Genomic DNA, 25,741 nt, shown 5'->3' on the forward strand with positions numbered 1-25,741 from the left:
TCCTTATCGCAATATTTTACGAAATCATTCAATACTTATTTGTTTTACAATCTTAACGGACATGGTAAAGAGCAGCATGTACTCTCGAAGTTTGATAAATTGAAAACATCAGACATGCACTTGTTGAGATGATTTTATTACATCTTAAACGTTAGATTCTCTGCTTGACGTTTGATAAATATTGGCTGTCTGTGTAGCGCGGTGCATTGATTAGGTTTAAAGATAACTGTGAAAGGTGAAATAAATAATGTATTTGTATAAGATAGCTTGCTTTTATTTAATGCATTTATCAAAATTGCCATATTCCTTGAAAAAAGCAGTTGTCGATTTGCTGTGAAATATTATCTCGAGCAATCGGTCTCACTGTACCTTTGATGGGTTCGCATTTCGTTTTACCGACTATTGATTAACACTCAAAATCAAGAAGAATCAATATTAAACATTAAAATAAATGTCTGCTGAAGGAGGAAGTGAATTTGGTAGTCCATAAATATGCTGTTAAGGACGCGATTTTTCGGGGGTACCCAGTTCGTCCTTGGGTCAGTTGGTTAACATTTACTTTTTCAGACCAGTTGTCATCTGTCACTTTACTTTGAAATAATATTTAAATTGCTCATACTTTTTTCATTCCTTGAGCATAACTCTTAAGATTTCGAGAGGAATTACCTCGAACCTTTATAAGTGGACAGAGTATCATTAACGAAAGTAAAACTCGCACTAAGTTACTATGCTCTTCATAGTTTTGAAAATACATGTAAATCAATTTGTTTATTTTAATCGTTTCACTCGTGTGCATAAATTCCACCTCATAGTGGTATTTAAATATTGTTAAGTCTCTTTCTCTTTGAGTTACCAAGTGCTCTCTAACTCGAAAAAGATATATTTTAATGAATATGTACACCTTGATTCCTTCTTTAAAGAACTTGTTAGAGATTGTTCAAGAGGTGGATGGGAAAATTATCAAAGTCGTCATTACTAAGTTGAAAACATTGTTGGTGAAACGACTTGTGAATGTTTGAACGGACTTCTCAACTTCAGATTGGAGCTCGATCATTTTCTTCTTTAAGTAACAAAGTCATTCAGCATTTAAATAGTATTTATTCAATTTTCTGTATATTTATTAACATTCATCCTATTTAACTAAGATTATGACAACAACTATGACAATATGGCTTGTTTGTACTTTATACATTTAATCACATGCTACCATACATGCCATACGTCCCGGATTGTCCGGGACAGTCCCGGAAATGAAGAACTTGTCCCGCTGTCCCGGAAATCTGTCAAATGTCCCGGAATTTACAAAATCCATATATACATTTACCTTATCTTAGGCTTAACTGCACCTCGAATCTGTGTATATCTGCAGCGTCTCCATGACAATACCTACCCGAATAGGCAGACTACGCTACGTGTCAAAATCGATCAATTAACAGGGGTCCTGTTATCATATCGATTGTCTCACGTTCGCGGTCAAACCGAAAAGGCGGCATTGTTTAATGCGGTTGTTAATTGTCTTTAATCTACTACGTCATTATTTCCCGCTGCGTAAGGGCAAAGGATAGTTGTTCACACATCTTAAGTCCAACATCGCTGAGTAAAATATTAATTATGATCGGTTGTATGTATTGTGAATTGATTTGAGTTGACGATCTAACGGCACTGTATTGTTGTATTTTTTATTATATAAATGTTATAAATGAATAAAGGCGTATCAACAACTACGCGTTACACACCGGTCTTAACAATAACGCAGTGACGTCACCATCTATGTTTAGAACGCTTACACTGAAAACACGTGGCTTGTATCTAGTAACGGAAGTAGTAATGTTTAATTTGACGTTAATAGATCAAGTGTATTTCGGATAGGCTTTCGAACTTTTGCAATTAACGATGCGAAACAAATAAAACGTACCAAAAATGCACATGTATATAAATATCGCTACATTTTATACATGTCCCGGAAAATCGGCAAAAGTCCCGGACAATTTAACTCAATGTCCCGGAATTGGTCTGAAAAATTATGGCATGTATGCATGCTACACCTTGTTTTATATGTAATATAACCATGAACAATATGCTTATCTTAGAGATATTAAATAAAGCTTTTAGAGCCTTTTAATTGTTTTTTTTTGTGTGACCAATCATGTTAAAGGTTATTTTTCGGAAATGAGGTTGCAACATCAAGTGACATCACTCAAGTACCTTTCTGGTTTTAGAATAACGTTTGCGTAAATATCTTTTTTTCATAATTTAAAGCACGTGGTAAAAAAAGAAACTTTTTACAAAGCTCACGTGCAAACATAAGTTATTCATCTCCCTGTTTAATGCGTCCATATGCCCACCAAAAGGCCATTATAACACACTTACTTTAATCATCGTAAAATCGTATAAAAATACTTTTATAGTGAAACCGTGACACAGAACCATTGATGTAAACCGTGATTTACTAACAAAATCAGATTCTATTTAAATGAATTTCAAAATTGTTCTTTATCTATTTGTATCAGATAAGTATGCTTAAGTGTAATTTACAATAGTTTTTTTTCTTGAAAAACTTATGCATTTCATTATTCAAACATATATGTCATATTAGTAAAACAATAATAGATAGTTTTAATTGGAAAACATTTAAAATAATAATCTTAACAAGAAAATTACAAAACTAAAACATGATAAAATTAATTTTCAAAGCAAGCATGACAGCAAATGAATTAATTTAATAATTTAAGATAAAAGTCATTATCATATTTATACAGCAGTATACACATACCAGTTTTTCTACATATGCATATCAATGTAGGTTTCTTCTTAAGAACTATACAAAACTAGTCCTCAACATCTGATCGCAATGAATTAGAAACTGTGAAATGTTTCTAGACACAGAACACTTAATCAAGGATTATTTTATAAAAAGCCTTAAAGGCTCTATAAAGTTGAAGATACGTAATTATTTACAGATTTTTAAATATTTTTTTTATATTTTATTTATAAAGGTTATCAAAAAACAATATATATATGCTATTGGACATAATAATAAAAAAATGAGCAATACAACTTGTTTTGAGCTCAAAATAAAGTGTCCTCCAAGTCAATTGTGTTTACAAATAATCAGTTTATTTACATCGCTGTTTACTCGCGAAAGAGAAAGTGAAAGTGACTCAGGTCACCAAAAATATAACGATGACTTTTAACGTTTTCCGGTATCACTCACAAAGTAGGTCTCTTCTAAATGGTTAAAACGTTTGTAGTGATCTAATAAGTAACTTTCTGCTGGTAAAAAGTTGTTAAAATAGAATTAAAATTGAATTTTCTTTCGGCTATTTTTAGCATATGTCAACGCTCTGAGGCTACACATCACGTTAGTTGCAAAAATGTAAACATTTCTTCCAATTATGAAACGGGTTTATCTTCCATAATTCTTGACAACGTTGTACCTGAGCTGTGTTATTAGCAGTTTTTATGCAAGAGTAATTGAAATCCGGTAAAAATTAGACCAGTTGATATGCATAATAATTGGATTTGTGACCTTTATAGAGCCTTTAAGAATAATAATTCTCTTCACGATGCAGCTTTTCCATGTTTTTGTTATGTTTTCTTCTATTAAGTTCCCTTTCCCTGTGATATTGACATGAGAAGCATATTTCATCCCACATCAGATCTTCATTTGAATTAACGTTCTCTTCTTTGTACCATTCTCTTGTGACAGTCACTTCTTGTTCAAATAAGCATCATGCTGTATTCAAGTGAAAAAGATTGTATTCAAGTGAAATTACCACCGTATTCAAGTGAGAATCACTCTGTATTCAAGTGCAAGTCACGCTATATTCTTCTATCGGTTGAACTTCAAACAAACACAGACTGTCCAACACCCATTCTCGCGTCACTGTTACCAGTCCGAACCGGCGCTTGAGTTCTGAAATATATGTGCCTCACTCTGTGAAAAGGGATTTAATGCATGTGCGTAAAGTGTTGTTCCAGATTAGCCTGTGCAGTAAAACACATGCTATCCAGGGCCACTACTTTTTGCCAACACTGGATTTTGCGAAAAATATCATGAAAGCGGAAAGTGTTGTCCCTGTTAGCCTGTACGGACTGCTATTTGTAAAAGCCCATAGGCTTATCTGGGATACACTTTACACTTTACGCACATGCATTTAACCCCGTTTTCTCAGAGATCTTCAATTCTGCAATACATAAAAACATGCATTTGAAAATCGTAAAACTCATGAAGAGTACAAACACTGTCATTTCAATCAATATACAGTTATTCAGTTTAATATTTCATGCTCACTTAATTGTCGTCACTGTGTAACTGTAAAATTGTGGCCCTGATATAAAAAATGGGATTAACTGCTGAACTTAGTCTGCACTTATGTTTAAACAGTGTGTTTTTTAATTTGTCATTTGAATCAACTACGATTAATTTGTCCAATTTGCAAAGTAATAATCACTTTTTCAATATCTACATGCATTTATGTTTGTAATCTCTTATGTAACTGTGACACTTCAGCAGGTATAAAAGTTTCATTTTGGTTGGGTACACATGACACATGACAAGTGAGGCCATTTATAGTCAAACTGTTAGGATTAGAAATGTCTCTACTTACGCAATTGGTTACTAGCTAATTGATTATCCAATCATTATGGTCGTATGAAAAAACAGACAGAACTAGGAGTAATACATTGTACATCCTATTATGACAGTACTTATGCACAAAATGATTTAAAACTGCGGGATATGCTTCATCTGGGGTGTGAGTTTTGTCTCTGTTTCTGTACCACAACAGTTTTACAATTAGTTTTTTACTTTACTTAATCTATTGAAAAGTGGTTTCGTCAAGTAAGTACAGCATTGGCCTAGTATCAAAAACATAATTAAGTCAATATTCTGAATCAACTTTGCATTTTTTCTTCATTTTTTTTTACGAGTTTGACCATCATGCACAATTTGGCATCCACCAAAGCTTTGTTAAGTTTTGAGTCTGACTCAACCAGGAGTTTGAGAAAGAATATGTGAATATTCTTAAAGCTGAAATTTGAGATTGTCCGTGACCTGACTGACATTCTCAATACTCGGCTGAGTCAATAATCTCATCGTCTGATGTGAACAAATTGAGAATGTTCATGATACTTGGCCCAGACGTTTCCTCCACAAAGATGTTTTCCAAATCACACCCCAATTCTTTTCTTTAAACACATTTATTGTACGCGCAATTCAATCCAAAGCCTAAGGCTTAGTGGAATGCTCTTGGGTCCGTTTGCTGGGTAGAACCAGAACTAGGTGTCTTTATGGGAGACCTCAAGAATGCTCCAACTGTGGGAATGAAATCCTTCTGGTTGCTAGGCAGACACCCTATCTGCTTTTATTCCTCTGCAAATTTATTAAAAGCCCATGTCTCAGTAACAAATATAAACAGAAACTTTGCATCCATGACAATATAAATGCGAATCTCTACCTGCAGCCTTATGTCTCGTCTGCTTCTGAAGTTCCACAGCCTCGTCGCCCTCTTCATCATCAAAGTCTGTGCAAGCAACGCATATTGACCTTGACCCCTGACCTTTCAAGGTCAAATCACTTGGTACGCAACCCCCCGCAGCTAGTATAAGCTCGGTAAGTGACTCTGTAAAAGAACATGACCGAGGTGAGTTCTTTTTTTTTCTCTAAAGGCTGTACTGTGTGCCATATAACTTTGCTGTGGTGCGTTCTGCTTCTTGTTAGTGACTGAATGATGTTCTTCCGGTAAGAAGATTGTGTGACATAATGTAAAACAAGACTAAACAAGATAAGTATTGATGCAAAGCATCAAAGGGCGTCGGGAATTTCAGTGTAAAAGGCATTCAATGAAGATACATGGAACGATTTTTTTTCTACAGTAAATATTAATATATTGGCCGATTATTTTAAACAAAATAGAAAAAGATACTGGTATAACCATTATCTATGATTTTGTGTTATAACTCCCAAATAACCATTATTTATGATGTTGTGTTATAACCCCCAAATAACCATTATCTATGATTTTGTGTTGTACCTCCCAAATATTTCATAGTTCATTTTATTTACATTGGTTTCCTTTTTTTTTTTACTGGTATCCATGTGCAGTTTTCATTAATGGAACAGAACTGTGCAGGTTTTAAAAAATCTGCTTCATCTTGTAAGCGTAATTTCATATTTTTCTCAACTTCAAGGGGAGATGATTCTGAACTTATTCTTACGTTGCTCATTTACGATAGGGGTTGAGTACTCATTGATATGAAAACACTGTAAAAGGTTGAAAAAAAAAATTGAATGACAACTGTAAATTGTATAAAGAAGCTGCATTTCACAATACTTTGAAATTCAGTAAAAGATCATAATAGATTTATTGCTCCAATATTCATCATTTTAAATAGGGTTCGAGTAATACTGATATAAAAACACTTAACAAGTTTGGAAAGATTCAGACGAAAGTTGTGAAATCTTTTAAACAAGTGGAAATTGTTTATTTTGTCAAATTTAATAGAAAAAAATTCTGGACTTATTGTCCGGATGTTTCTCATTTAAAATGAGGTAAAAATGCTCATTGATATGAAGACACTGTAAGTTTGGAAAGAATCTGATGAAAAATGTTGACATAATCACCTAACCAAGCAGTTTTTCACTTTTATTTTAAATTCAAAGAAACAAAATTCTGGACTTATGGTCCGATATTGCTCATATAGAGTTTGGGTTGGGTCCTCATTAATAAAAAAAACTGTGAAAGTTTGGGAACAATCGGATGAAAATTTTGGACTTCAAACAAGGATTTCAAAATTTCTCAAATTCTAAGGAAGATAACTATGGACGTAATGGTCGGATAATGCTAAAGGGCCCATACAACCTGGATAGTAATACGTGTCGCGCTTCGCGCTCTGTATGTGGTTCTTAAAAAAAACTCCGAGGAGTGCTTGACTCTAGGGAAATGGGTTGCTGGGACACAGCTCCTCCTTGATAAGCGGCTGCTTCCTTTATCGCAACTCATTGTTACAATCAATAATGACGTAATGGTCGGATAATGCTAAAGGGCCCATACCACCTGGATAGTAATACGTGTCGCGCTTCGCGCTCTATATGTGGTTCTTAAAAAAAAACTCCGAGGAGTGCTTGACTCTAGGGAAACGGGTTGCTGGGACACAGCTCCTCCTTGATAAGCGGCTGCTTCCTTTAACGCAACTCATTGTTACAATCAATAATACGTGTCGCGCTTCGCGCTCTATATGTGGTAGGGATAGGCCCATGATAGACAACCATAAAAATACATGGATAATAGATGTGTTGTTTGCATTTATTTGTTAATATAAAAACACATGTATTTTTTATAAGATATTTAAGTGATGTAAGAAATTTTAATTAACGTTGTCACCAAGTTGCATCCATTAATTTTAATAAAAATGTCCAATTGTAGTAAAATGGATTTTAAAATGTCTACATAAAATAAAGCTTTATTATACTTATTAACCTGACTGAAAAAAATTGTCAACCGCCGACTTGTTCCGTTCATGCCGGAACCCGGGATTAAACCGGAGGCCTTTAGATGACTGTGGCGTAAACAACTTCAGTCTAACGCTCTCCCAACTGAGCTATTCCGGATGACATTCACTTATGTACTGCTATCTGGTGAAGATGTGTATAGTGATCGTTATTATATGTCTATTTATAAACTAATACATTGTACGTTTTCGTACCACTACGCCTTCCAATAAACTTGCTTGCGCGATAGGTCGTCAAATATCGTACTTCATTGATTCTCCACTAAATAAGTGAATAAGAAAATAAATATATTTTGATTATGTTTTGTTTTTATACAAAACATCATTTGTTTTTATACAAAACCAGAAAGTTTCGCGTATTTGCCCAGTCCCTGTGATCTTTCCCCTGTGATCAGTTGTGGATCAGTTATAAATTAAAACAATTAGCTTTGCATTATTGGCAATAAATGTTGTAATAAATGTAACAGGCACAAATGCAGTACTTATTTACACTAATTTACACACAAAAAATCACCACTATGCAAGATATTCTTAAAACAAAAATATATACATTGATCCTTAAAATAACTTCTCCCATAAGCGAAAAAAAAATGCATTACATACTAGTCGCCGCCCTCCAGGGCGACGCAAATGACATATATTTATTGCAATCAAGAATTAGTAGTGTAGAATTTTTATATTAAAAGAATATGGGATTCACATATACATTTTGTTGATTTATAGTGTTATTGAAATCAATAGTGTTTACTTTTAATGCTGACCAACAACAGAGAAAAAATTGATAAAAGAAAAACTTGAAAGCTTTCTTTTATGTCCAGGTATCAGTATCGGAAGCATCAAAAAAAGAAAATTTGACAATTTTTTTAGAGCAAAAGGTGTTAAAATAAGCGAGAATTAACATGTTGTACCTTTTGATAGGCTGCTGTTTTCTCCAATAAGCATGAAGTTGATATTTTCAAAGAGGCGTTTCTTAGACTCCCTTGATTTTCTGGGCCCGCTATGCAGACGACCAAGTGCTGTGTCACCCTGGATCTCGTATGGGCCCTAGCATTTATAAACAATTGAGCCTTGTTTTGGAAAAACTGGGCTAAATGCTTGTTTGTAAAGTGTTGTCTTGTTTATATACTATTTTGGGTTCAAAGGAAGTCTCTTCTTAACCAAAATCCAATTTAGAAAGAAAGTGTTGTCCCTGATGAAATTGTGCAAACTTCACAGGCTAAGCTTGGACAACACTTTACACAGATGCATTAAGCCTCATTTTCCCATAGCGAGGCTCTTTTATAAGCAAAAGCTCTAAGAGGATTAACAGGGAACTGTCCAGATCATTTTAAACATTTTTATCTAGTTTTTTTGTTATTAAACAGTTGATAAGCTAACATAGTAGTTTAATTGGTGTTATGTATGTATGAAAAACAGGTCATATAGGCAGAATATGCAATAAGAATGCATTATTTACACACACATGAAAAAAAGTTGTAATTTATCACCTATTAAAACTTAATTCACTGCACAGGGAAAGAAAACCTGTTAACTATGGTACCGGGACTAATTGTCTAGCCCAGTCTTTTTAATTGGCATAGTGGACAACCATATGAGCCTTAGTCTGGAAAAACAGGGCTTAATGCATGTGCATACAGTGTAGTCCCAGATTAGCATGTGCAGCTCGCACAGGCTAATCAGGGACAACACTTTTCATTTTAACTGAAATTGGGCTTAGAGACTTCCTTAAAACCAAAAATACCATACAAGGGGAAAGTGTCAAAACTGATTAGCCTGTGCAGACTGCACAGGCTAATCTTGGAAGACACTTCACACACATGCAATAAGCCCCATTTATCCAGCGCGAGTCTCTTATTTAGTTGTACCTAAAACTTGAACATACCTCGTGGAGTAGACGTCCAAGTTGCAAAGAGTCTGCTACCCAGAAAAAGCTGACAATCCAGCATTTGTGGGCGATACCTTGGAAAAACTTTAAAGTTCTCTCACATAGTCGATCATCATCATCCACTGAAAATATACAGTTGAGCCTTACTCAAGGAAAACAGGGCTTAATGCATGTGTGTAAAGTGCTGTCTTAGATTACTAGTAGTCTGTGGAGTCTTCACAGGGTAATTAGGGACAACACTTTCCACATAAAACTGGATTTTTGCTTAGAACAGACTTCCTGTAAACAAAAACAAGAGCACCACATAACGGGTGCCACGCTCGGCTGCGGTGCAGTTTTGAATAAATGAAAGCTTGACAGAATTTTTTTTTTTTTTTTTTTTAGAGGTCAGTTACCTTGACCTTTGACCTAGTGACCCAAAAATGGGTGTGACATGTAGAACTCATCAAGGTGCAGCTACAAATGAAATTTCAAAGTTGTTGGTTGAAGCTATTTGATTTTAGAGCCAATGTTCAAAACCTTGACAAAATGTTAAGGTTTTAGCACGACGCGGACACGACACGACGAGCTGGCTATGACAATACCTCGGGTTTTCTCCGAAAACAGCCGAGCTAAAAATCATATAAAAGCTTAAAGTGGCGACCCTGATTAGCCTTGCAGGCTGTTTATTGCTTCGAAAAAAAACATTGTATTTTATCACAATTGTATTGAATTGCCTTAAAGTGATATTATGGGCATCTAACAGTATATAGGTGTCTATCGCAACTGTTGTTTATTTTTGATGTTTTCACTTCATATACACTTATATTTGTTTATGCAGCATCAACATACTAAAACAATATCCCGGAAAGAGAAAAATAATGCATTTGAAAATCAGCCGTACTTTAGTTTGACAACTGATCATGCATGTATGATGTGATACTAAATTTAGTTTTAGTGCAGATTCGTTCATACGACACAAAAACACAATTTTGTTTTACGGATTATTTCGGCTTACAGGACTCACCAGTCATGTAAAATATCGAATATAAAATATATTTTAATAAACAACTGGTAGCAAGATGAGTTGCAGATAATTGGTTAGTAACCACATTTTAACTAACTCCTTTGACCTGTTAATTCTTTTCAGCTCAATTCAACAGTGAAAAATGCCCATAATATCACTTTAAGGGGCAGGTATGGAGGAAACCAAAAACGAGCTACATGTACACACAGCACCCTGTTTCTTTGCAGGACATCTTTTGTTCAACCTAAGCATTACCAGTTGAAAAAAAGGGTCTTATTTGCTAAAATTTACGAAAATTTATGAATAATCTGTAGACGACAGATTATAGAAACATGTTATAGAAGTTCTATGTTGAAAAAGGAACATCAGGTGAAATTTTAAATGTTGTCTTTATAAAAAGTGTGGGACAGGTAAGTAAAAACTACAGACTCCCGAACAGACTTCCATGGAGAATGTAGAATACCATTTTCCCCGGTTGCAGGAGGTATTTTTGTTAACCCTTTACCACTTAGATAGGTATTTTGACGCATTTGTAGTCCTTTAGAAAGTTGAATTTAGTTAAAGACCTTTCTAACTATATTCAAGTTTTAAATGCTTCATTTCTAAACCTTAGATACTGATGAGCAGCAAACAGCATGAATCCTGAACAGGCTGCGGGTAACTCGCAGGCTGTTCTGGTAATTCGCAGTCTGTTCAGGTTTGATGCTGGTTGTAAAAACCATTTTCATTTTGTTTCTTATGAGGGAAGAGTTAACACAATATACAGCAAGAGCACAGCATAACGGTTGCCAACGCTTGGCTGTGGGGGCTTCTTTTTTTAAGAGGTCACAATGACATTGACTTTTGACCTAGTGACCCAAAAATGGGTGTGGCATGTAGAACTCATCAAGGTGCAGCTACATATGAAGTTTCAAAGTTGTAGGTGGAAGCATTTTGATTTTAGAGCCAATGTTAAGGTTTTAGCACAACGTGGACGGCGGACGAGCTGGCTATGACAATACCTCTGGTTTTCTCCGAAAACAGCCGAGCTAAAAATGATATTAAATAATCAGATTGAATTCTTTTCATCAAAACTACATTTTCACCATGGCAGTTATTCAATTGAAACAATTACCTGGCTTTACTACAACATGAGTAACTGTGTTGTTGAATTTAGTGAAGAACTTCACGTCCATCTGACTGGCCAGCTTCCTGGTCTCTTTCTATGAAAGAAAATAAGAACTGTGTTGTTGAATTTAGTGAAGAACTTCACGTCCATCTGACTGGCCAGCTTCCTGGTCTCTTTCTATGAAAGAAACTAAGAACTGTGTTGTTGAATTTAGTGAAGAACTTCACGTCCATCTGACTAACCAGCTTCCTGGTCTCTTTCTATGAAAGAAAATAAGAACTGTGTTGTTGAATGTAGTGAAGAACTTCACATCCATCTGACTGGCCAGCTTCCTGGTCTCTTTCTATGAAAGAAAATAAGAACTGTGTTGTTGAATTTAGTGAAGAACTTCACGTCCATCTGACTGGCCAGCTTCCTGGTCTCTTTCTATGAAAGAAAATAAGAACTGTGTTGTTGAATTTAGTGAAGAACTTCACGTCAATCTGACTGGCCAGCTTCCTGGTCTCTTTCTATGAAAGAAAATAAGAACTGTTGTTGAATTTAGTGAAGAACTTCAGGTCCATCTGACTGGCCAGCTTCCTGGTCTCTTTCTATGAAAGAAAATAAGAACTTCACATGGGCCTCACTCTGGGGAAACTGGGCATAATGCATGTGCTTAACCCTTTGCATGCTGGGTAATTTGTCGTCTGCTAAAATGTCGTCTGCTAAATTTCTAAAATTAGCATTTTCTTCGATTTTTTTCAAAGAATACTATCAGAAAAGCAAACAGTTTGGATCCCGATGAGACGCCACGTTCTGTGGCGTCTCATCTGGATCCAAACTGTTTGCAAAGGCCTTCAAAATTTGGTTCCAGCACTGTAAGGGTTAAATTGTCGTCTAAGACTATTGGTTTACAGGAAGTCTCTTATAAATGAAAATCCATTTTAGGTGAAAAGAGTTGTACCTGATTAGCCTGTGTAGCCTGTACAGGCTAATCGTGGAAAACACTTTAAGAACATGCATCAAGCCCTGTTTTCAGTATTTTCATCAGTAGCAAAGCTCATATTACATGGAACAAACTGAACATTAAGCGCTTACCTGAATTCCAAGACACATGCACTATGCACAACTTTAAATCATAAGCAGCAAGAGGGCCATGATGGCCACTAAACGCTCACCTGAGTTCCAGGACACACAAACCATGCACAACTTCCTATCAAAGGGAAATGCACATGAATGTTGAAAGGTACCTGAGCACAAGTTACTGTCTATGAACAGCAGAAAGACAGAAGGACACAACTTCAAACATGTATGACAGTAACATGTTTGACAAGTTTATTTCAATAGACAGACAGAAAGTCACACCGACAGACAGCCTTGGTGATTAAAAGTGTCGTGTTCTGTGAAAATTGGGCAAAATGTATGTGCGTAGTGTCGTCCCAGATTAGCCTGTGCAGTCCGCACAGGCTAATGACCGCACAGGCTAATCAGGGACGACACTTTCCGCATTAATGGTATTTTCCGTTTAAAGGAAGACCCTTTTTACCGAAAATCTAGTTTAAGCGCAAAGTGTCGTCCCTGATTAGCCTGTGCGGACTGCACAGGCTAATCTGGGACGACACTTTCTGCACATGCATTATGCCCAGTTTTCTCAGAACAGGACACAATAGATAAACCTTTGTCTCAGAAGCGGGGGTCTAATTATTAATGTTTCATGCAACAATCTTTTGCAATAGCACACACAAAGTATGATGTAATACTTCTTTCATAACCTTATTACCTAAACACCTTCAATATGTATTAAGCTAATCTATGTTAGTGTTACCAGTAGCAAAAGCAGCCTATGGCTACCATAATCTCGAATAGGCTACTTAATTAATAATATGTCTACTTAAATTTACGTAAATTATTTTTAAAACAAGAGATGTGTTCGTCAGAAACACAATGCCCCTATTGCGCCGCTTTGATTTTTTATATATTTTTTTACCTTTGACCTTGAAGGATGACCTTGACCTTGAACTTCCACCACTCAAAATGTGCAGCTTCATGGGAATGCCGCTTTGAAAAATATTTTTATTTTTTTTACCTTTGACCTTGAAGGATGACCTTGACCTTCCACCACTCAAAATGTGCAGCTTCATGAGATACACATGCATGCCAAATATCAAGTTGCTATCTTCAATATTGAAAAAGTTATGGCCAATGTTTAAGTTATCCGACAGACAGACGCCATATATTTGACATTTGACCTTGAAGGATGACCTTGACCTTCACCTTTCACCACTCAAAATGTTCAGCTCCATGAGATACACACGCATGCCAAATATCAAGTTTCTATCTTCAATAATGCAAAAGTTATGACCAACGTTAACGGACAGACTGACATACACACATACTGACATACTGACTGACGGACAGTTCAACTGCTATATGCCACCCTACAGTGGGCATAAAAATAAGGCTTTTTTTTCAATTTATGAGCTAACATTCTAAATAAACATGAAATTTTGCAATAGGATGAGATTTCTTAAAGCCAACAAAGTCAATGCAAGTCTTACAAAGGTAAACAAATCTTAAATCAGTTTCAATGCTTTGATCATCAAGTAATTACCTAGACATCTGCTGATTCTGTAATGATACATTTAGTCTAACAAAGGTAAACAATCTTACAATTTGGGTTGCAGTCAGTCCAGTAACCACAACTCCAAGATTACTCTTCCGACAAGCAAGGTTGTCTCCCCTGGCATTCAGAATGTTTGGGTCAAGGGTAAGCAATGGTGTTCTTGATGGTTGACTGGGGTCAGAATCTGGGACAGTCTGCACATCTTGTGAAGCTGTAACAGTTAACTGAGGTTGATAAACTTTATAATAGAATAATACAGGAAATATAGTAATGCCACAAAAACAGGTTCTCAAAGCTTTAATAATTAATTTATCTTTTTTTAAAGAAGGTTGTCCAAGAAACAGCTATATTTTGCTGCCGAGATTTTTTATCTAGCATAACTGGATTTTGGGTATTTAAGATCACCTTCACAGATTTGTGGAACAGCTCGTCACATATTTGAGAAGATGGAATTAGGCCTATCAAGAAATTATTTATTAGTGTGGTTATCAGGATCAAAACTTATTAAATACATGGATTGCTTTTGGTGGTAGATTAAATACATTTTGGTTTCCTTGACAGATACATTTATCTGCTTTCTTTTTATGATTTTCTGGTTACTTACTGGTTTGCATTTTACTGATGATTATTATTATTATTAGTTACTGATTTGTATAACAGGTAATGTCTGTTCTTTTACCTTTCACTTGCATTACGGAAATGAGTGGGTGGGGGAATGTAAAAATGAATCTTGCTAAGAAATTACCTAGATGAGTGGGTGGGGAAAGTTGATAAGAATCTTGCTGAGTCACAGTGGGTGGGGAATGATTGAAATCGAGATCCATTCTGTCTTCGTCGTCATCCTGGTCAGAATCATCAGCATCAATCATTTCATCATCAGAGTCATCAACTTGCAAGGACACTATGTTAGCTGTTTTCTTATCTGTGGAAAGCAAGAAAAAAAAATTACATGTGCACAAGATTGCACATCGTTCTGAGAAAACCGTGCTTAATGCATCATGTACATTAAGTGTCATCCAAGTTTAGCCTGAAAAGTCGGCACAGGCTAATCAGGGACAACACTTTCCGCCTTCATTGGCTTTTTGTTTTGATAAGACTTCCTTTAAAGAAAAAAATCCACAAAATGGAATAAATATATGCATTAAGCCCAGTTTTTCCAGAACGGGCTTAAATACACAACAGGATCATCTTCACTGTTGGAGTTAAAAAAACTGAAACAGTATTTAAAATGTTAAAAAACTCAAATAAATTCCAAGGTTATGACCTTACTGTTTATCGTATCAATGATTAATGCCTTGTCATAACATTTGTCATAACTGTACAGGCAATCCACGTGTGCCTTTAATAAAAGACTTGTTGATGGTAAAAAGAATCCATGTTAAGGTGGTTTGTCAAAAATTGATTCAAAGAAGGAAGTTTATATTGACATATATTTGCCTGCCTGTTGGACACATGAGTTAACCCTTTGCATGCTGGGAAATTTGTCGTCTGCTAAAATGTTGTCTGCAGAATTTCTAAAATTAGCATTTTCTTCTATTTTTATCAAAGAATACTATCAGAATAGCAAACAGTTTGGATCCTGATGAGACAGACGCCATGTTCTCATCTGGATCCAAACTGTTTGCAAAGGCCTTTAAAATTCGGTTCCCGCACTGAAAGGGTTAATTGCTACTGCTTGTTTGCCTTTATAGAATCTTGATGCCATTTAAACAACAAACTAATTGTGATATGAAAGCCACTGTTAATACTTTCGTTTTAGTTGATAACTGACTTTGGCTAATAATCAGTTTACTGAAATGTGTATAATCTGAAGAAAAATAATATTAAAGCATGGACTTTCAACCACCTGTAAAAACTTCTTTCTTGGCTTTAAGTGTTAAATCATACATTAGTTCACCAGTGGGTTGATACAAATACTATTGCATCTTCAATTGAAATCCAAAGCTAATAAAACAGTCTTTCCCTGAATCATCAAATACACATTATCATTTGCAGCAAATGTTATACTATACCTTGTGTTTTTAACATAGATTTCTGTCGCAGACGTTCCTCTATAGCTTTCTTTTCCCTCGCTAGTCTCTCTAGGTCTCTCTCCAATGACTCCCTTTCCTGAAAGTATTCAATGTAAGGTAAAGCTAAATTCACAAATGTCTCAAATGTTATTTAAATGTATACTTTATAATAAAACTTAAAGACAGCGCTTTGTTCACAGTTTGGGGATGAAGACCTAAACCCTAATTTGGGGGGAAAATAATATTGTTTTTTGCATTTTAGGGGAAATATTATTAATAGGACAGGAATAAAATTTAATGGGGGGGGGGGGGGGGGGGTAAGATTAATTAAAGGGAAAACAATACCATTTGAAATAATTGTTCAGAGGGAATGACACATTGTAACAGCCCATTCTATATAAGGAAAAAGGCCCTCAGATCTTAAGGTAATCTTCACCAAAGTTGACCTTTAAGTGATCATTTGAATTATTATTGTGCTTTGTTTAGTTCTAAGATATCTATTTCTTAAAGACTAAATTACATAACATTTAAGTAATATTATCATGTTTTTAAATTGCTATTGAAAACAGTCATAAAATGGAATTATATGAATTGATTACATTTAAGTGTTTTTCTAATGACCTTTCAGCACATGGGGCCAGTAAATCAGACCTTTATGTCACAACTCTACATTATATATTACTTGAAGGATGATGTACCATTATTTCAATGTGCAGTTTTATCCTTATGGTTATGATTTATTTGTTTTTACCGTAGTTGGAAATGTAATTACCAAACAAGAGGTGTGTTTGTCAGAAACACAATGCCCCCTATTGCGCCGCTTTGAAATAAAATTTCAATATATCATTTGGCAGGTTTAGAAATTATCTCCCTTTTCAAGCTTATTACTTCCCTTGGATTGTATTTTTTTTACTTTTGACCTTTAAGGATGACCTTGACCTTTCACCACTCAAAATGTGCAGCTTCATGAGATACACATGCATGCCAAATATCAAGTTGTTATCTTCAATATTGAAAACATTATGGCCAATGTTAGAGGGACGCACAGACGGACTGACGGACAGTTCAACTGCTATATGCCACCCTACCAGGGGCATAAAAATTTATATTATTAATATATTTTTAAAAAATTGTTTATTTTTTTTTTACAAGCTGTGTTTCTTGACCAAAAACATGAACATAAGATGATAAATAAGAGTTCTTGGGTTAGATCATCCTTCAGCGAGTATTTTTGGGATCCCTGCTTATGACACCAAGCACTGGTTCTACTCAGGAAACATACTTGAGTGTCTCAACGAGCCTAAGCATTTTGATAAAATCCAGTCAAATAAATAAGCTCCAACTTCAACAACACTGTTTAGGTCATGCAAAAGTTCTGTCTTCTGCCCAACAAAAAGCATAACAAGAGATGTGTTTGTCAGAAACACAATGCTCCCTAATGCGCCCCATTTTAAATATATATTTTTTAAATTTGACCTTAAAGGATGACCTTGACCTTTCACTACTCAAAATGTGCAGCTCCATGAGATACACATGCATGCCAAATATCAAGTTGCTATCATCAATATTGCAAAAGTTATGACCAAGGTTAAAGTTTTGGGACACATACAATGACAGACAGACACAACAATGACAGACAGACAGACAGGCATGCCAAAAACAATATACCCCCGATCATTCGATCAGGGGGCATAAAAACAATATAATTGTGGCCCAATATTTATACCTGTGTATTCAAAATTTCACTCTGACTGGAAAAAGCAGATGATGATGTAAGGTTACACATTCTGCTGCTGTCATCTGTAAGAAAAGCATTGGAATCATATGTTAACCCTTTGCATGCTGGGAAATTTGTCGTCTGCTAAAATGTCTTCTGCTGAATTTCTAAAATTAGCATTTTCTTCGATTTTTTTCAAAGAACACTATCAGAATAGCAAACAGTTTGGATCCTGATGAGACGCCACGTTCTGTGGCGTCTCATCTGGATCCAAACTGTTTGCAAAGGTCTTCAAAATCCGGTTCCCGCACTGAAAGGGTTAAAAGTAAAGGTACCAATCAATATAACTATAACTGGAGCAACATGCTTCTTTACATCAAGTCTGGTCCTGAAAATATAGAATGGACCTGCATAATTTATTTTACAATAGATCTGTTTCTAACAAATTATAAAGACATCAAGTTACTAACAAGTCAGAATTTTCTTTTTCGAAGTTTAGTTTATTTTCAGGTTTTTCACATTCACTATTTCACTTACATAAATGACCTACATAACTTTTTGTATCGTTATTGAAAAATACCATATAATATTCATAAGAAACGTATTTAAAAAATGACTTTTTTCTTCAACACAGACAGGTTGTCTATATGTTTATTTGTTGTTGTTTTTTAAACACTTAACATTCCATAATGTACAAACATATTAAACAGTGTTTTTTCACCATTTAGGGAATGGGGCCATATCCCTTTGGATTGGGAAAATTCGGGGCTTTTGACTTATATTGGGAAATCAGTATTGTTGTTGTTTTGCTTATAAATGCTTCATTATTGAGAATAAATGTATTTTCTGCATTATATGTACTAAGGTTGAACTTATATAGCTGTTCCATAAAAGATGGCATTATAGTTCAAGATTTATGTTATTTTTGTTCATAATGAGCCAACAATTTAATTCATCGTATATAAAAAAAAGCTTATTCCAACTTTTGACTTCATGTTCCTTACCTAACTATGACATTCATACAACTTATAATAGTCAATGACATTAATTTAATATAGTTTATTAAATGTTTGTTATTAATAATAAGACAGGATCAACTGACATATAATGTTGCAAAAAAAGTAGTGACAATTTTTTGGGGGCCAGTGAAACCCCTGCTTACCATCATTGTCACTGCTGTCGTCGCTGATGATGGTACGCTTCACTCTTTTCCTGTGTACCACAACATCATCATCATCTTTATCATCAACTGAAAGTACAAATGTGACATTAAATGTCTTTTTACTTTAAAAAAAAACATACTCAAAAGACTTCCATGGCTGTTTCTTTTTAAACTAAGTCAACAATATAAGAATATTGAATGTTGATTAGTTATGTTGATTACATCAAATTGAAAGGCAAACTTTAGCCTAAAGCACTGACTAAGGTTGTTCACCAGAATAACAATAGAAAAACTATACATGTTCTCGCTCTTTATTGTAAATAATGTCCTAAGCAAAGAAAAATCTGTTCAACAGTGATAAATTTCAACATAACTACCAATACTTTAACCCTTTCAGTGCGGGAACCGAATTTTAAAGGCCTTTGCAAACAGTTTGGATCCAGATGAGACGCCACAGAATGTGGCGTCTCATCAGGATCCAAACTGTTTGCTATTCTGATAGTATTCTTTAAAAAAATTCTAAGAAAATGCTACTTTTAGAAATTAAGCAGACGACATTTTAGCAGACTACAAATATCCCAGCATGCAAAGGGTTAAAGAATGTCGCTATCATGAGCCTTATACTAGTATATGTTTAAAATTATTTTATCAAATATATTGAACAGCGGGGTTTGAACTTTTTAAAGCCCAGAGGAAACCCTGTCGAACAGCAGCATCTGTTTAGGTTACTTATGAATGAAAAATATCTTTGTTTAGGCCAACTGTTCAATTTCATTCACTTATCTTCCCTTAAGTGTACAATCATTTAACCCATAATCAATAGCAGAACAAAGCTCTTAATAAATTGAATATATTTTGCTTTCACCTGCTTTCACTGTTACCAACAGGTCATGCAAATCTGTCTTCATATCTTTCAAATCTGACTTGCAATAGTTTCCTTAATTATAGCAGAACAAAGCTCTTAATAAAAAGAATAATTTTGCTTTCACCTATCCTTTCTGTTACCAGCAGGTTCTACAACTTTGTCTTCCTATCTTTCAAATATGTCTTGCCATTGTTTCCTAAATTGTACAATCATTTACCCTGTCGTTTAATAGAATATACAAAAAGGAAACAAGAGAACCATGGTGGCCCTGAATCGCTCACCTGACTAACCTTGCCACATCAACTTAAATTCTATCAGCCCATATACAATCCCAAGCCAGATTTAATTAATTAATGCATTCTGACAAAATTTCATTAAGACGTGATGAAAACTGTGACCTCTTTCATCTACACAAGGTTTTACTAGCATTGGCCCGGTGACCTAATTTTTGATCCCAGATGACCCAAATACTATCCCAACCCAGATTTCAACAAGATAAACATTCTGACCAAATTTCATAAAGATCGGATGAAAACTGTGACCACTACTGTCTACACAAACAAATTGTTGACGGACACATGCACACACGCACGCACGCACGCACGCACAACGGACGCCGGACATCACACGGTCACATAAGCTCACCATGTCACTTCGTGACAGGTGAGCTAAAAAGAGAGTTGCTTTCACCTACCCTCACTGACACCAACAGGTCCTGAAACGTTGTCATCCTCATCTTCTAATTCTGATTCAAGCACCACTGGCTGAGATCCAATCTCACTGTCACTGCTGTCTAGAATGGTCGAGTACTTTTTAGCGGAATAGTGTTTTTTATCTTCTTGCCTGGATTCCAATGTTTTCTTGCTAGTGTCAGAGCTCTTTTTATCTGTAAGAAATTTACTTTTCCTGTCATTTTTGGTTTTCGTTTCACTGTTTGTACCATTTCTAGCACATGGTTGAGTTAAACATATAACATCTGAGGAACTTGTGTTTTCAATGCTCTTTTTAATTTCATTGAACTTTGCTATAGTGTCTAGAGCTTTCTTTTCTACACTGTCATCTTCTTCATCAGAACTGTCAAGTCTAAACTCTGAGCTTGTACTTGAATAATTGTCATCACTTTTGGTATGTTGATCTTTCTTTGCCTTTGCCACATAATGTTCAGTATTTTCTTGTACACTGTCTTCATCAAAATTGAGATCACTTTCATCACTGACTTCATCTACATCGTCTTCATCTCTTTTATTATCCCTTTTTAGCTTGTCTCCGTAGTTTGCTTTGGATTTTGCAGCTACTGAATGATCAATATTTCTTTTCTGTAACTTTCCAGGAGTCATATCATGAGGAGATTCATTCTTGGTTTTATTGGTTACCCTAGTTGCTAACTCTTTTTCATTAACGTTTCTTTTAAATATAACAGTATCAAGCTCTGGAAGTTCATCTTGGGACAGCATACAGTCATCTTGTTCACAAGTTTGACTTTCATAATTTTTATTTTCTACAATAGCGACATTTTGGTCAACAAAACAATCAGTTCCAAAGTTATCTTTTTCATTGGTCTCAACATACTTATGATGGCTCTCAGAGGTTACATATTTGGATTTATCTTTCTTTGTAGTTGATTTGTCAATGTGATCATCATCTGATTTCATATCAAAGTCCACAACTTCAGGTTCTATAGTCCCAAACTTGGTAAACTGCCCTTCAACTCTGTTCATATGTGTTTTCCTTACAGATGGACTATACTTTGAGACTCCTCCAATTGGAGTTCTGATTTTATTCAGATCATTACTTGTTGGAGATACGTTACTTGCTGGAGTAGATTTACTCCCTGGAGTTACTTTACTTGCTTGAATTAAATTACTTTTAATACGAGTTGAAGGACTCACCATATTTTCTTCTTCCATTCTCATTCTGTTAGGCCTAAAATTCAACAATTCAACTTCTTCCACAACATTCTCCTCAGCAGGTACACTCATCTTAGGCAAACTAGGTGAAAGCATTTTATCTTTTTGGGCTTTGTACTTAAGTTTATCCAACACATGTCCTTCTTTTAAGGTTTTAATGCCCAACACTTCACTTTTCTGAGTTCTTGCTCTATTCTGATTATCATCCATGTCATTTACTTCATCAACCATGTTGATTACTTCACATTGCCTTTGACAGTTGGTAACTTTCTTCCGTTGCTCTAACTGGTAATTATTATCACTTTTACCATTTTCCCAAGATTTACATTCTTGTGCCTTTGTGGATTCAATCACATCATTCACAGCATTTGCATCTTTTTTCTTCTTTCTCTTTTCTTGTCCACTGCTTTTTATTTCCAGCACCTTTTCAATGTAAACTGAATTTCCTTCAGAATCGGGCGAAAGGAAAATTCTCTCAGTCAACTCTGCATTTGGGCTTTGGTCAATTTTCGGCATTTCTGAATCAAGGCAGAAAATGTCATCAGGAGAGGGCTGTATTCCATGGTAGGTGAAACTGGAGTCAGGAGACATAAGCAATCCACTGAGATGACGTGATCTGTCCATCCCTGAACAACTGCTGCCCTGACTTGCATCAGTTTGCACATTTTCCCTTTGTGTCGCTTGGTTAGAACTTGGCACATTGCTATTACTTGACTGAGCAACAAATGTTGATTCTTGTGAATGTTCACGCTCATTTAAATTGTCTCTGCTTATTTCATGATTTCGCTGGTGTTTCTTCTGTTTCGAAGTATGAGCAGTGATCTGAATTGTTTCGTAATCAGGTTCAATATATTTTGGATCAACTGTGCTCATTTGAGAATCCACACTTCCGGGTATGTTAATTGTTTCATTATAATCATCAGGCTGTTTATCATCGTTCATAACATTTTCTTCCCGTCTCACTGAAGCAGCATGGCCTTTTAAGGATCCAGTAAAGTAAGAATTACAAGTGTCTGCAATCATATCCACACTGTTTTCTTTAATTTTTGTTTTACTGCCTTTGAGAGAATCCTGAGAATCTTTAGTATTTGTTCCACATTTCACACTGCTTTCAGGTTCTGCTTCTGCCGGACCATTGTTGTAACTTCTCTGTCTTTTGGACTTTTGTTCATTTTCTAATTCTTCGAAGTTAGCTTCCTTGTCTAAAATCAAAGACCCCTGATCCAATAAATCTTCTTTATCATCTAGCATGAAACATTTTCGCTTCCTTTTCTGTTTTCCACGACTACCAAAACTGGACATAACCGGATCTTCACTGCTGACAGGTACACACTGCTTGGAATTCTTTTCATCTCTTTTGTCAATTTTACCGATTTCTTCTTCTTCGTCCAGAGGTTTGGTCTGCTCACAATTAGAGTTACGAAGGTTTTCTATGACCTCTGGTTTCTTAGCAGACTGACCAACAAGTCTGGCAGGAGAAGTTGTTGACTTGAGAAGCGATTCACTGTTATCAGTGTTCTGAGTACAAGTGCTAGTGGATGATGATTCACCAATTACCCTTTTGTGCTCTTTATCATGATAATATTCAATTCCTGGCTTATTTTTACCAGATTTTTGCTCATTATTTTGCCACTGAAGCTCATTTTCAGCACTCGGAGTTTGTGTAACATCAGAATCACTTTCAATAGGATTTTCATTTGACTCCTGATGCACCTCTGCCAATTCATCTATACCATTTTCCTCTTGATGCTTATCACCTGAACACTTTTGTTTCACAGTTATGTCTACTGGAGTCTCTGGAATAGTTTTTACAATTGTTATGAGTGGAGTTTCTGCCACAACATCCAAATCTTGGTATAACCTTTCAGCCTCAGCAATTGTTCCTTTTCTACCATGCTTTGATTGCGCAGGTATCTGTACCTTGTTTTTCTTACATCTAGGGCTAAGCATCATCTTGTCTGGTTCTCTTTCATGTTTATTATGGTTCATTTTTTCATCACTCAAGGTATTTTGGTGAGTAGATTTTTCATTCTCATTTTTCTTGCTTTCATACGTGTTGATTCCCGTAAGGGGTTTCCTGAAAGTTGTCTTGAACATAGGAACTGTGGACAGAGCAGGAGTTGCCCTTACAATATCCACATTCTCTGAATTGCTTTGTTCTTTTGTCTGTGTTGTCTGCAAGGAAGACCCTTCATAATCTATTTCTAACAAGCTTTGCTCTGAAAGCTTTTGTTTGACCTCGTCTGGTTGCAGATCTAAAGTAAAACATTAACTGCATTTAGCCGTTCATACATTTTAAGTCCTGATAAAACAGATAACAGGAAACATTTGTCAGAAAATGTTATTTTATTATTTCCCATAGGCAACCGTATAAAGGTGCTTATCAATATATTAAGTTATGTGTTTTTTACCATTTGATTGTATAGAAAATCATAACAGTTTTTGTTTGTGAATTTATGTTAAAATATTCCTTTGGTTGCATGAAATCCTTGAAAAGGGTATTGAGTATTACACTTAGCAATTGTTCAAAGATTACACATTCTTTAAGTGACTTGTGTTTCACAATATCACATTAGATATTATTATTAATAACCTTCTGTACATAATAAATCAAGGAGGGAAATGTTAAGAACTGGAAATAAGTAGCAATATTTTTACCTTGAAGATAGATGGAATATTGGCAAGTGAATCTCACAGAAAGAAACTAGACAGTTGAAAAACAGTTGAATAACGTCTACAGCATATATGTCTATATCAAAAATACCTAGATCTGGTTTCTCAAACTGCTCAGGAGTGGCGACAATCTCAAGGTCGTCTGTTCCACTGCTGTCGTCCTGGAAACGATAATCCTCTGAAATGTCATCTGGAAAAGAAAATGAAATAAGGTCATTGACAGAAATATATGCCTTTCATAAAAAAATTAATCCCATATTTGGTACATGTTAGTTGTGGAAAAGATTGGTTGAAAAGTTAATAAGTAAATACAGTTAAACTATGAGCAATAACTGTAGTTCCTGGCTCAATTTAGCTGTGGTCAAATTTGACCCCTTTAAAATCAACAAACATTTGAAGACATTTTGGTAAAGATTTGATGAAAACTGTGCTTGTAAGGGTATGGACATGGAAATATTTGCATTCTTTACATAAACAAAGGGCAATATTTCGTAAGTGCATTGTACAGTACAATTTTTACTGCTTATTGATCTTGGCATCCAGTTATGTTAAAAAAATATAAAGAACTAAAATTTAGCATGTTTCATAAAAAATAAAGGGCAATAACTCTTCTGAAGTGTCTGATGCAAATTGGCTGGTTATTGAACCCAATTTTATATCAATTTTTTTTCAAGAAAGTTTGGTTTTGATAAAAGCTGAACGACTTAAAGGGACTGTCCAACAGATTTTGGCATGTATTAAAGCTTGTCATTAACTGCTTTAAATGCTTTATATTGATAAATTTAAACATTTGAACTAAAAATCTCCAGTAAAAATTAAGAATACAATTTTAAACAAGCTGTGTTTGTGAACACACAATGTCCCCCTATATGATGTTTGACCTTGAAGGATGACCTTGACCCCTATATGATGTTTGACCTTGAAGGATGACCTTGACCCTTCACCACTCAATATGTGCAGCTCTATGAGATACACATACATTTCAAATATAAAATTGCTAGCTTCAAAATTGCAGAAGTGACATTACATGAGCAATTTTGACCCATATATTTGACCTTGAAGGATGACCTTGACCTTTCACCACTCAAAATGTGCAGCTCCATGAGATACACATGCATGCCAAATATCAAGTTGCTATCTTCAATATTGCAAAAGTACTCATAAAATAAGCGATTTTGGCCACATATATTTGACATCTGACCTTGAAGGATGACCTTGACCTTTCACCACTCGAAATGTGCAGCTCCATGAGAAACACATGCATGCCAAATATCAAGTTGCTATCTTGAATA

The 25,741-nt window shown here is 35.2% G+C and overlaps 1 protein-coding gene across 4 annotated transcripts in view; it reads right to left on the reverse strand.

The window, feature by feature from the left end:
* Positions 1-2,041: 2,041 nt before the first annotated feature.
* LOC127869055 (breast cancer type 1 susceptibility protein homolog) overlaps positions 2,042-25,741 on the reverse strand; it is a 36,357-nt gene continuing 12,657 nt past the window's right edge. Inside the window, exons 7-18 of one of the 4 annotated variants that reach the window (XM_052411321.1) lie at positions 24,541-24,639; positions 20,564-24,031; positions 19,005-19,091; positions 17,852-17,925; positions 16,126-16,222; positions 14,859-15,035; positions 14,161-14,324; positions 11,518-11,605; positions 9,395-9,519; positions 8,421-8,556; positions 5,460-5,624; positions 2,042-3,916 (exon numbers count right to left, since the gene is read on the reverse strand). In XM_052411321.1, coding sequence (XP_052267281.1) covers positions 3,807-3,916; positions 5,460-5,624; positions 8,421-8,556; positions 9,395-9,519; positions 11,518-11,605; positions 14,161-14,324; positions 14,859-15,035; positions 16,126-16,222; positions 17,852-17,925; positions 19,005-19,091; positions 20,564-24,031; positions 24,541-24,639 — 4,790 coding nt within the window. In that variant the 3' untranslated portion in view covers positions 2,042-3,806. Of the gene's footprint in view, positions 3,917-5,459; positions 5,625-8,420; positions 8,557-9,394; positions 9,520-11,517; positions 11,689-11,777; positions 11,988-12,068; positions 12,102-14,160; positions 14,325-14,858; positions 15,036-16,125; positions 16,223-17,851; positions 17,926-19,004; positions 19,092-20,563; positions 24,032-24,540; positions 24,640-25,741 lie in introns of those variants that run through there. The other 3 variants (XR_008044387.1, XM_052411322.1, XM_052411324.1) reach the window with 3 other exon arrangements.

Source organism: Dreissena polymorpha, chromosome 2 (genome assembly GCF_020536995.1).
Source record: "Dreissena polymorpha isolate Duluth1 chromosome 2, UMN_Dpol_1.0, whole genome shotgun sequence".
NCBI lineage: Eukaryota > Metazoa > Mollusca > Bivalvia > Myida > Dreissenidae > Dreissena > Dreissena polymorpha.